The following is a 13,094-nucleotide window of genomic DNA, read 5'->3' as shown; positions in this document are numbered from 1 at the left end:
GTCAGACCAGGAAACTTTCCCAGTCATCTAATGTCGGCGCCTCCATAGCCAGATGGGCAGGAGCAGCAGTGCGTAGCACACGCTTCTTGATTAGACCGGGTTCGAGCCCGTGACCACCAAATACGGAGGATGCGGAAAGGTCATGGAATGACCACCGCCATATCCCCGGAGCAATATGGCGTTAGTTGCTGATGCTCCTAAAAACCAAATAACAAACAATATCATCTAATGTCCAGGAACAGTGCTCCCAAGTCCATTGAAGGTGGTAGTGTTCATGACAGTCAGTCGACACAGGCACACAAACAGGTTTCTTACTCCGGCGTACCCACAAGAGCATCTGCTTGGAAACATTTCTCTGTGCATCCTGGTTGTAGTCTGCCAATTAATTGAGGGATTGTGGGACATCCATTGCCCTGGACATCACGTGCCAACTGCTTTTCACCTTGACTGCCAACCGGTGGTGGTCTTGCATGTCCCTCTTTGGACCATTCCTGCTACACCTTCACTACACTTCATCACGAATCTCTCATATTGACACAGGGAAAGGATATTTTAGATAGTCTCCACGCAGGAAGAAAGTTCAGTCGGTGTGCATGTATTAAGTACCACTGGTTTCAAAATTCTTTATGGCTAAAGAAGGCTTCTTACGTTAGTAAAATTTTACTAGAAAAAAGGACTTGATTAATATTTGGCCAGTGACTTTCACTAGCAAAACTTTGTTAGTTTTGTAGATCCACTTTCCAGTGATAAGCTAAGTTTGTGATAGTATACACACACTTTGGAAATATTGAAGGTCCTGTCTGGTTGTGGTACTACATGTGCACCTGGAGTTGCAACCCTCCTAGCATGAGATATGTAAACATTATTTAGATTATGTATTGAACTGTAATTATTATTTTTATTTATTATTATACTAGTATGGTGATAAGTGGAAAAAGATCCAGGTTATATCAGTTTAATGAAATACTTTAAGTCTATGGGCTAATCGTGTGGGTTGGGGGGGGGGGAGATGAATTGTCGAGAACCCACGACTTTGGGTTGCCAGGCAAGCACTTGACCCACCCGGTCAGCAAAAAAAAAAAAAAATAAATAAAAAATAAAGTGAAAGGTAATTGGGAGGGGGGGATAGCTATAGAAGAATGGGGGGGACAGTAGTGAAGACACCTGCCTGAGTGCCGCCTTCTAGTGTGAGAAATGCTCCCACCCACTCTAAATGGCATGTTTTATCTCCTTTCTTTTTCAGAGAAAACATGAAAATTAGTTCTGCTGCTATCAAGACCATAGTGTTTAGTAATAAAACTGTTAATACATATTGTTTGTTTGTTATTAAAACTAGAAATAATTTGTGTAAAAAAAAAATAAAATAAAATAAATAATCTCATGATATTTTGCACCTTGCCTCTTTTTCTGTGTATATTCAGGTAGGCCTCAAACTTAGTTTAGCCAAGTTGGAAAAAATTGTTTCAGTTGTATTTTTTCAAACAAAGATATTGATATAGTATGTGATACAACTCCCTCTTGTCGAAACATGTTTTATTATATCTCAGGTATATCGATGTCTGGTATGCCAGAAATCAACTTCCCAACAAGGTCTAAGAAACCCAAAAATACCAGAGTTTTTACTCCATAATCCTAGCTTATCTTTTAATGCAGAAAACATTAGAAGGATTAAACGAAAGCAAAAAGAATTAAATGCAGGACTTTATCTTCCCATAGGAAATAAAATAACCCCTTGCAGGTAAGATTTTTGGTATAACTTCAATATTTCTTGTATTTGTACTATATATTCTTTTGGTTGTGCATATCTTGTATTTAACTGTTTTTGATATAGAAAATATAAGAAAATACATATTTAAAAAAAAACCTTCTTCCATGCTAATTTAGTATTGATGCTTTTACTTAATAAAACGGTAGACATATTGTAATAATACCTAGCAAAACTGAAATTCCAGAATACTATTATTGGAGGTTGAAAATTTTTATATATATACACACAGTAAACCCCCACTATTCGCGTATTTGCATCGCTGATTTAATATAAAAAATGAAACCTAAAAAAAATGTGAATTTTAAAGCGTTGTGAATATTTTTCACCATAAAAAAACATGGGCGTGGCTAAAATTATCTTTCCCGGTCAAAACAGTGTTCAGTGGGTGGGGGAGAGGGGTGACAAAATCCCGAGCGTGGATGTTTCTCGCTAATCCTTGTTCAGTATGTGTTATGTGCTTGTCATGAAAGGTTTGGTCATTTGCTTTTAATTTATATACTTATAACTTGAATAAATTTATCAATTTTATAAATTGATATGCTTACAAAAGTGATAAATCTACCGTTTGCAAAAACAGACTTTTTCGAGTGTGTTAACGGAAGAAAGTGCCTTTATTGTGGACAAGTTCTTTTTTACCCGTACAAAAATATGGCTACGAATAACAAGGGAAATGTGAAAACATCAAAGAAGGTGATGACATTAGCGAATAAAATTGAGTTACTACACAATTTCTAATGGTGAAAGTCTCTCTTCAGTGGCAAAACATTATAAAATCAATGAGTCACCGGTACGATCAATCAAAAAATCGGAAGAAAAAATCCGCCGTAGTGTCCATGAAAACGCGCTAATTGCTTCAAACATTTGCCCTGTAACTCGTGAAGTTAAATTAGAAAAAATGGAAAAAGCTTTCTATCTGTGGATAGAAGACCAAACTCAAAATAAAATTCCGTTAAGTTCACTCATCATTCGTGAAAAGGCAAAACTCCTTTATCAACACTTTAGCGAAACTGGTGATAGCACTGGCGGGATAAGTTTTTTTGCTAGCAAAGGCGCTGGTTTGAAAGATTTGTTTGAAATTTCTAATAAATATTACATTTAATATTAAATTTTCTTATTTTCATTTTGATGCCATATGCTTGCATTTCACTATGTACTGTCTATGTACAGTCATATTGTGAAGGTACATATAATACATACATAGACACAATTTTAGACTAGTTTTCTTATATATTTCATACTTTGGAACGGAATCCCTTTATTACTATGGGAGCCATAACTCGGTATTCGCAACATTTCTCAGGAACGTAACCCCCGCGAATAGCGGGGGTTTACTGTACACAGGGTGATTCACTACCAGTGCGACAAACTTGCAGGAGGTGTAGGGGGGCACAGAGACGAATCGCATAGCATTGCAGGGTCCGAAATGCTTTCGTCATGTGGTAGAGGACGTTGAACGGGAGGTCGCATGAACAGCGATCCCGCTGGAATTCAGCATTTGCGAACCATTTCTGTTGAAGAAACCAAGTAGCAAAAGTCCTCCGGAGTGGATAATCTGCAGGCTCCAATGATTGGACGCGTTACAGATGGTATGAACTCATTTGGTTTGTTGACAGTGGATTGGGAAATACCCAATCGTTGGCCTATCGCTCGAGTACTCGTACTCGGATTGCCTTCTACAAGACGTAGGACGTTCTCCTCATTGTCTGGCATCCTCGTCGTTCGCTCTCGATTCATGGTACCTCTCGTGAAACAACCAGTCTCATATAACCTTCTGTGCACACGTGCGAAAATCGTATGATGAGGAGCACGTCTGTGCAGGAAACGTTCCTGGTACAAGCGCAGAGCGGCACGCCCGTTACAGTCCGCAGCTCCATACGCAAGGTGCATGTCAGCCAGTTCAATGTTTGAATACTCGTCCATCCTACTGCCTCGGGAACCGGTTCACAAATGCTGACTTCCAGCGGGATCGCTGTTCACGCGATCTCCCATTCAACGTCCTCTACCGCATGACGAAGGCATTTCGGACCCTGCAATGCTACGTGATTCCGATTCGTCTTTGTGCCCCCTACACCTCCTGCAAGTTTGTCGCACTGGTAGTGAATCACCCTGTATATGAGGAATTGACCAATAGTTTAAAGAAATGGGTTAATGAAGTGAGCAAAGGTGACATTGGTTACCCTCAATTTTTTTTTTTTTCTTTTTTGAGGCTACATGTAGTTATCCTGCATGTGAGCAAGGACTGTTTAGATTCTGGAGGTTTTTGAATAAATTTGTTTTATTGTGGAATACTTGTATAATTAATTTAAAATTAGTTCTTAATGGAAGAAAACTTCCATTAAGTTTTCATTAGCAAAAGATTTAAAAGATATATTTTTTTAAGTCTCTTTATGTGATATTGGCATTATAGGAAAGATGGGGTTACTTGGCATACAAAGTGAGCCAAACATTTCTCTTCTCTTGTAACTTTGTTACAGAAGTGAGTTTTGTTTTGGTTTTTTTTTTTGTATGCTTTGATTTAATAATGATTGATCTTTTATTAAATTATGTTAATGTCTCCCAAGCATAACTTGTACTATATCCATATAAATGTAAAGTGTAGAGCCAATTTGCGTGTTGTGTGGGTAGAAAAACTTGGAATAACTTGCAGGAGAAACCCATCCCTCTAAGATCAGCTAATTACAGCCTCAGTTGAGGACGCTATTTACAAATTGTATTTGTAAATAGCATTATTTATGTTTTTTTCTTTAGATTAAAAAATAAAGGAAAAGAGAAATTTCAGAGTACAGAAATTTTCAATAGCCACTAGTATGTCAGTTAACAAAGCAAAAATTCAATCTGACTAATGTGAATACTGTAAATGCACAGGCAATTTGGGGCGCCTCCATAGCCAGGTGGGAAGGAACAACAGTGCGTAACACATGCTTCTTGATTAGAAAGGGGTTCGAGCCCGTCACCACCAAATACGGAGGATGCTGAAAGGTCAGGGAATGACCACCGCATATTCCCGGAGCAATATGGCCTTAGTTGCTAATGCTCCTAAAAACCAAACAGGCAATTTGGGGAGGGGAGGTAAACACATAGATATGTGACTTCATATGCAAGCTTCATCAAATAAATTTCTTTAATAATTTAGAATTGACTGATCTGAAATAAAAAGTTACTGAATAATGAGGAATACACAGAAAAAAAAAAATTTCACAATTTGTGGGCTATAGGTGGTAATGAAATTTCATTTTACATAATATCTTTATTAAATCATAATAATCTTTTGACCATTTCAATTTTCAGTGACCCTATGGTTGCAGAGAGAAAGGAACCATTTAATGTGAAGGCATCACAGATAGTGTCATCCATTCCAAATAACAGTAGTATAAAATCTAACTTAAAGGGAACACCTGCTTCTGTGCTTTGTGCTGTGAATGCAGACAATCCATCTGCAAGTTCAGGAAAAGCAGAGACTGTAATCTCAGGACATACTAAGAAGAAAACACATTCTTTTCTTAATCAAATGTTAAAGGATGATGAGGAACGAAAGAAGAAAAGTACCTTGCTAGCCTTTCTGTCATCGCTGCAGTTAATGTGAAACAACTGCTCATTAATTTTTTTTGAGTTAACTTTATTAGAAGCAATAAAATGTAAAGATATTTAACATTCTTTTCTTAGCAGGGAAAAAGGAAGAAAAAAAAATGGTTTTTGCAACCAAGGTGAGGAGGTAATTGCAACAAAAGAGTGAGTGAGTGCAGTTAAGTTAGATATTACTTGTCTAATAGTTGATGCCTCTTATTTCAATCACTTTAGGACTAAGTTAAACTGATAATGATAACTGGAGAAACAAGAATGCAGCAGTTCAGTGAAGTTTATTGATACAGAGTGGAAATGTGTGCATGAAAAGGTGGAAGTGGGCAGAAAGAAAACATTGAAATCAAGCAATATAAATCACTTTAATTTGATGGTCAGCTGTTTCTTCTAGAAAGTTATCAATAAAAATGAAACTATCATAATGTGCCTGGAAATCCATTAATGCTCTACTATAAAACAGTCAGGGAAGGAGTAGAGCATTAATGGATTTCCAGGCGCATTATGACAGTTTCATTATGACACTTTTTCACAGTAAATACACCAATAACCATATGAACTGAAAGACAGCAGTAGTAACAAATCAGTCTCTTTAATGTTAAGTGAATGCCTAGCCTAACTAATTAATCAAGTTCATGTTAGGTCAGCATTATTTTTCTTTCCTTAATCAAGTGGAACCTTGATTATCTAAGGTGAATGACACTGCCTTCAGATTAGCAAAAGTTCCCAGATAAAAGAAAACTTTTAGTGTGTGTGTGTGTGTGTGCGCGCGCATGCTATTAAAACCTTAAACCTCCTCCATGGACAGAACTGTAAAGGATTATACAAGGTGGCTGTTCATGATAAGCAAAGGTGCAGTGCAGTATGGGCCTCAATGGCAGGTCACTGTGCAACAGTTGACATTACAATACAGTATGGAAAATTGCAAGAACAGTATCCCAAATGACAATGTGCCACATACTCAGATGTATGGGGGGTCTCAAAGCAGACAATTCAAGAGGCACCCTGTCCTCACTGCTGGACATCATTGACCAAAAATGCTGTGATGTCAACAACATGCTGGTCGGATACTGGAGGAATGAAAACATATTTGGACTCGTCTGACTAGTGTATTCTAGTCAGACAAGTCCAAATACCTGGTGCAGCACACTGACAGAAGCCTTTGCACAAGCAGCACAAATCTGTGGACCTATCGTGCACCTTACTCACCATCCAGGAAGTGGCAGTGGTTTGTTCTTTAATATGGGGCATGTTTTGCTGCCAAGAACTATGACCCTGGTGCATATGGATGAATGTTTCACTATGAGATCTACTGGCAGCTCTTATGAGACATGTTGCATTTTTTCCTGGACAGAAAAAAAGACCTTCCAAAACAATGCCAGATCATCTGGCCCACATTGCACAATCAGTTCAAGGAACACAGTGAAGATAACTTCCATCTTGATTGAGCTCCAGATACATCTGACCTGAATCCAATTGAACACCAGTGGGATGTTTTGGAACAGGAAGTGACATGCAACCATCATCTATTTCGACACAGAAAAGCCTTGCAGGCAGCATGACTGCAGATCCCTATGGACCTCTCATATATCAAGTGGAATTAATGCCTAAATGAATAACAGCTGTTATCCATGCAAATTGTGACCCCAACATGGTATTAGGTAGATGGTCATAATTCAGTGTGTATCACTCAGTTACGTATAATGATATACTTTATACTACTTTCATCGATACTTGTACCAATTACAAGCAATGAAATATTGACAGTAAATTATCTGGTGGCATTTTCCAAATCCTAAAGTGGGGCTCACTAATCCTTTTTTTTTTTTTTTTTTTTTTAATATCTAGTAGTTTTGTCCTGTGAGACCTTTATTACCTTAGGTCTCATGATACCATATGGAAAGGGTCCTGAAACTTCACTGTATAACTATTGGTATGGTTGATTTTTATTTCCAATCCACATGATATAGTATCTTAATATACATATTTTATCCCAACCTTTTTTTTTATAGTAGTTTTGGATTCATTTATCATAAAAAATTAAATGCATAGCATTCTAGTTGTTGCACTTTCCAAAATGTTAAATTAGTTTCAAGCACATTCTTAATTGTGGCATGAACGACATGACTCAAACACTCGCAAAATCCATTGCTTCCAGCTTAGATGGGCACTATTTTAACAATTTTTACTGTACTATACTTTTTTTGGCTGGCTGGTTTGGTTTAAAGAAATTTGTTAGTAGAAGTTAGGATATTGAAGTCCTGTATTACAATGCACTTTTTGCACCTATAACACTATGCACTTTTTTATTAAAGATAAAATTGAAATACTGTAATTTATTCTGATCACACAAAGAAAGGCAGATGTTTCAAACCTTGTGTTCAAATGTTTTTCTCAGTGTTGAAGTAAATCTGAATTACTGGTTAGTTAACAAAACACAAAATTAATATCTCCTCTTACTTAGCTTCTTGGTGTTAAATAATTTGCATATATAAATGATACAAAATGTCCCTTGTGTATCGTATAAGTTATGTATGGAAAAACTTAAATATTTAACTTTCCTGAAGAAATACAAAATATAACATCCTAAAGGTTTCAATTCCAACTACTGCATTTCCAAGTTGCAAAAGGAAGTACAGCTGCATAAAACACAGTGGTGTTCTTGATCATGTCTTAAAACAATTTTCATTTTACAAGTATATTTTTATACACTTTGTACATATTTTTGAACATGTACAAGTGTGTTTTTATCTTCACCCTGAATTTAGAGATGTTTCTACATTCTTCCTTACTCACAATCTGACCATTGTGAGTAAGGAAGTCTGACCATGATATCAGATGATTTTATTACAAGACTGCAATTTCCATCTGTTCTTCCTTGGACATTAGTAGAATAATAGGATTCCAGCTGAGTTGTCCTCAGTTGTCTACTAGCCACCTAAAGTATTTCATATATTTTCAGTATTAATTTAAGCAATGTGTGTACACCATGCAAATTCTTGAAGTGAACATGTACAAGTGTTCTGACTTTTCAACCAGAGAAAGAGAGGTGGAAGAATCAGTTTGTACCCTCTTTGAAGAATCTCACATTTAGCAATTAATGTTCAACATAGGAATTCCACTAAAGGAGAGATAACCATACTAAAATTAGCCTGGCCTACTACTATTTATCTCCAAACTGAGCAACAGTAATTCTGTTAAATTATGAGATTCTTGACCAGGCATTCTAATTTTAGCCTTGAAGTGATAGTAAATTCTACACTCTAGAAGATTTATCTTATCTACGTAACAACTCCAATCCTGCCACCTCAGATTTCAGTCATCTTTGGTACTATTAAAATGTATAATATGGATTTTCTTTTGAAACTTATCAATGGAAAATTCTGCCCTGGAGTTTTGATTACAAAATGTGGTTCTGTGATTGTAAAGAACCCAAGCTCATTCAAGAAACTTACAATACACAAAAAATAATCATTCACACAATAATGGATCTGTATTCTTCCTTCACAGTGGCTATATATATTATAGTCTGCATAATTGTATATAGGAAAATCTGATTAATACCAACTTTAAAGGACCTAATTTTCTCACTTAGTAATATTGAGGTTTATAATTACAAGGTTTGTGAAATGAACATGTCAGAACTAGCTTTCTAATTTTGTTTCATAGTTTACTCCATTTAAACTTTAATTTGTCATTTTCACTTAAAAATTATAAAAGTAATCATAATATTCATAAGAATAGAACTTAATTCTGGAAGAATGTAAATTGGTGGTTACAATTTTAATGAAAATTTTAAATGTAATTATTAATTAAAACAGTCAAGGATTAAGCATCTTCTATTTTACTTACAATCTTTTAACACTATTGACAATTGGTAGTGTAATATTAAATTGTTTTGCAATTTCTGTTTTGGTGTATTCCGCTTCTTAAATCATTTGGGCTTTCCCACTGATTCCTCAAATAAGGATTTTTTTTTTTTTTTTTTGTTAGTTGTTGGCACATCGGCTTCTGTGGTCATTTTCCAAAGTTTTTGCATTTTACTCTGATCCAAGCCTGAGGCAGGATTCGAACCCAGGACCTTTTGGGTTGGCAGGCAGGCAGGCACCTGGCTAGCCCGGTCGGCAATAAGTAATGCACAATTACACACATGCATATGATGGGAATTTAGTACACTTGTATTACCCACTAACATACTTAATATCATATTTCTGATGTTTTTGGATCTAGAGATATGGGTGGACAAAGTGACAGCTATTTCTGGCAACACTGAGTGATGGAGTTCCTGTTGAAATCGGGTGATAAGTCTGCTACATCTATCCATCAAACTCGTGCTAGTCTATGGGGAACAGATAGTTGATTGAAGTAATGTCTAGAGGTTTTCCAACAGTTTTGGGAAGGTGATTTCGATATAAAAGGACAAACCAAGAGCTGTAAGATACAAACATGTCACAAACAGTGAAAATGACAAACTCATTCACCAGTTCATTTGAAATGACAGATGCTGCAAAAAATTTCAAAGGGAAGTGCTTTGACCATCATCAACAGATTGGAGTACAGCTAGCTACTTGTGTAGCTAAATGGGTGCTTGGCAACAGAAGAGATGATAGCTGCAAGGAAAGATATCTGTAAAGATCTTTTGGAGGTTTGGCGCTGGCAGTCCTGAGTGCTTTAATGGGGTCATGACATGATAAAATACTACTCTTCCATTATGACCCAAAACAAAATGACAGGTCATCCATCACCTTTTTTTTTTTTTTTTTTTTATGTAAACCCCAAACACGAGAGGTATTAGAACCTATAGTACTTAGTACCATGCTTGGGTTGGAGGTTGAGAAGATGAAAGAATTTTTGTTGACATTGGACTTTAACTGCTGTAGACTAATTTTAAGGAAATACATATGAAGGAAGGTGGTTCCAGAAAACAGCAGTTGAATGAATAAACGAGGAAGATGAAAAGTTGGCTGCACATGCTCGAACTGTTTTGAAAGAGAGAGCGGGAATTATAGAAGCCAATTCAGAAGAACAGGTCCCATGGAAGTATCTGTAGAAGAGGCATGCAGTAGAAACAGTACGTCTATGAGACAGAGAGTGTGGGGAGACTCTATTAGAGATGAATCATTAATTAACCTAACTACCCTCTTCTGAATGGAATCAAGAAGCCTGAGAGAGGTTTTGGGGGCACCATCCCAGTTGTGCGAACAATATTCCATGATAGGGCAGATTTGCAATTTATACAGAGTGAGCAGCTGTTTGGAAGAAAAGTAACGCCGAGAATGAAAGAAAACAGTTTTTTTTTTTTAGATGCAGAGGAAGCAATATTTGTAATGTGCTTGTGCTAAGAGAGATTAGAAGTCAGGGTGATCTCCAAAAGAGATATCATTTTGCCTAGAAATCAGAGTGTCACCAAAGATAAGCATAGGAGCAGAAGAATCATTTTTGCAAGATATAAGAGAAGACTGAGTTTTAGAAGGGTTGAAATCAACTAAGTTGTCTTTGCCCCACTGGAGAATTACCTGAAGATCGGCATTTAAGGAATTGGTAGCAGATTTTTGAGAAGTTGAAGCTGATTGAGCAGGGCAAGGTTTCTCAAAATGGAAAGTGGAATGCAATGTGCTATCATCGGCAAAACTATGGATAGGATTTCCAGTCAATGTAAGGTCAATAATATACAAGAGGAAAAGAGTGGGGGAAAGAACTGAACCTTGGGGAACACCGGCATTAGTGGAGATGTTAGAAGACAGAGAGCCACCTACCATCACCCTTAGTAAGCGATCAGAGAGAAAACTGGATAACCAATTACAGAAAACAGTTGGCAACCACAAGATTGAAGCTTGTTTAGAAAACGTTTTATGCCAAATACGATCGAAAGCCTTTGAGATGTCAAGAGCAACTGCTTGTGTTTCGCCGAACTTTTCCACTCAATTTGTCCATAAATGGGCAACATAAGCCAAAATATCACCAGTGGATCGGCACTGACGGAATCCGTACTGGCGACCGTTGATCAGACAAAAGGTTTCTAAGTAGTTTAAGAGTTGGCAATTAATTGATTTCTCCATTACTTTAGAAAGAGTAGAAGTAATTGCAATGGGGGTGATAATTGGATGGGGGGGACTTGTCATCCTTTTTGGGAACTGGCTGGATATGAGCAAATTTCCAGGCAGAAGGAAAAACACCTTTGGAATAAGAAAGTGAAAAAAGGTGGTAAAGAATAGGAGTAAGTTCAGGAGCACAGGTTTTGATAAGTGGAGAAATACCATTGGGGCCTGGAGCTTTCTTAGCATCAAAATTTGTCAAATCCTTCTGACATCCTTTTGACGGAAGACCACAGGAGGTATTGAATGGAGCATGTTGGGAATGGTGGGAAGTGTTTTACCAAGATCATTAATACATGAGGTGGAAGAAAAATGGGATGCTAGCAGGTCAGCTTTTTCCTTGGCTGAAGTGACAACAGAACCATCTGGTTTGGACAGAGGTGGGAGCAGAGATGGGCAAAAGTTGCGGCCAATAGCTTTGGCAAGAGACCAGAATGCTCGGCTACCATTAGGGCAAGAAGCAAGTTTTCTACTCTTAGTCTGTTCAAACTCTAGTTTGGACTGATTAATAACTGCTTTACAATTGTTGTGAGCTTTGGTGTAGGCAGAAAATGAAACTGAAGAATTAGAAACAAGCCAATTACGATATGCAACATTCTTCTCTCGAACAGTCTTAGTACATTTATTGGAAAACCAAGGTTTAGATAAAGGACGAGATTTTAAAGTGGAGTGTGGGATAAAGGATTCCATTCCTGTAAGAATAATTTCACTGACACGATCTGAGCAAACGTTGACATCAGAAGTTTTGAAACAGTAATCCAACCAAGGAAAAGAAGTCTCGCAGGTCATCCCATTTTGCATTCTTGTAATGCCAAACAACATGAAGTTGGGAATAGCCATGAGATAAAGGCTCTGTTGGAGAAGAGACAATCACGAAGTTGTGATCTGAAGTGCCTAAAGGACCTCTCACTTCAACCGTGTACTTAGAAGGGTTGTTTGTGAGAAAAAGATCAAGCATGTTGGCCGTATGATTAGGATTTTCTGGTATTCTTGTAGGTAAATGAGCAATCTCTGCAAGGTCATTAGTAATTGCAAAAGCCTCGGCATCTCAACCAGCTGGGTCGGTGTGACTAGAAAACTGAAGCCAGCTGGAGTTGTGAACATTTAAAATCACCAAGGAAAATTACCTCACTGTTAGGAAAGTTGGACTGAAGAAAGTCAAGTTGCAAAGAGAGGAAGTCAAAGAGTTCCAAGTGATTAGTGGAGTTGGGAGAACGGTAGAGACAACAGATGAATTTGACACAATGAGGTAGAGAGATTTTAAGCCAGAGAAGATCAAAGAGAGGAGATTCCAAATTGCCAAGTCTCTGATAGGGAATGTCAGAACAGACATATGCACAAGTACCACCTTTGAGGCAAAAGGAATCATACAGCAAATAATTTGAGATGAGCAGTAGTTGAATCAACCAATAACTGAGATTTTGTCAGAAAAAGTACATGGGGTTTGGCAGATTGCAAGTGGAAATGAACATCGTTGAGATTAGAATTGAGACCACGTACATTTGTGAAATGAATTTAGATCTTTTTGCAGATAAGCTTGTTCCATTAGTTTGACAATTCATGGTGTATTCAATGGTAAGAAAAAGTGGGTGGGACGTGCTGTATGAAGTAATGAAATTTTTGGATATGGCATACACATAGTAAGAATATACCCA

The 13,094-nt window shown here is 37.2% G+C and overlaps 1 protein-coding gene across 1 annotated transcript in view; it reads left to right on the top strand.

Moving 5' to 3' along the window:
- LOC150082638 (uncharacterized) overlaps positions 1–5,417 on the top strand; it is a 36,539-nt gene extending 31,122 nt beyond the window's left edge. Inside the window, exons 4-5 of the mRNA XM_090378720.1 lie at positions 1,548–1,738; positions 5,057–5,417. Coding sequence (XP_090234846.1) covers positions 1,548–1,738; positions 5,057–5,351 — 486 coding nt within the window. The 3' untranslated portion in view covers positions 5,352–5,417. The remainder of the gene's footprint in view (positions 1–1,547; positions 1,739–5,056) is intronic.
- The last annotated feature ends 7,677 nt before the right edge of the window (positions 5,418–13,094 follow it).

This window comes from Mastigoproctus giganteus, chromosome 7 (genome assembly GCF_048544385.1).
Source record: "Mastigoproctus giganteus isolate SK-2022 chromosome 7, ASM4854438v1, whole genome shotgun sequence".
Classification (NCBI taxonomy): Eukaryota; Metazoa; Arthropoda; class Arachnida; order Uropygi; family Thelyphonidae; genus Mastigoproctus; species Mastigoproctus giganteus.
This window is presented reverse-complemented; position numbering and strand designations above follow the sequence as displayed.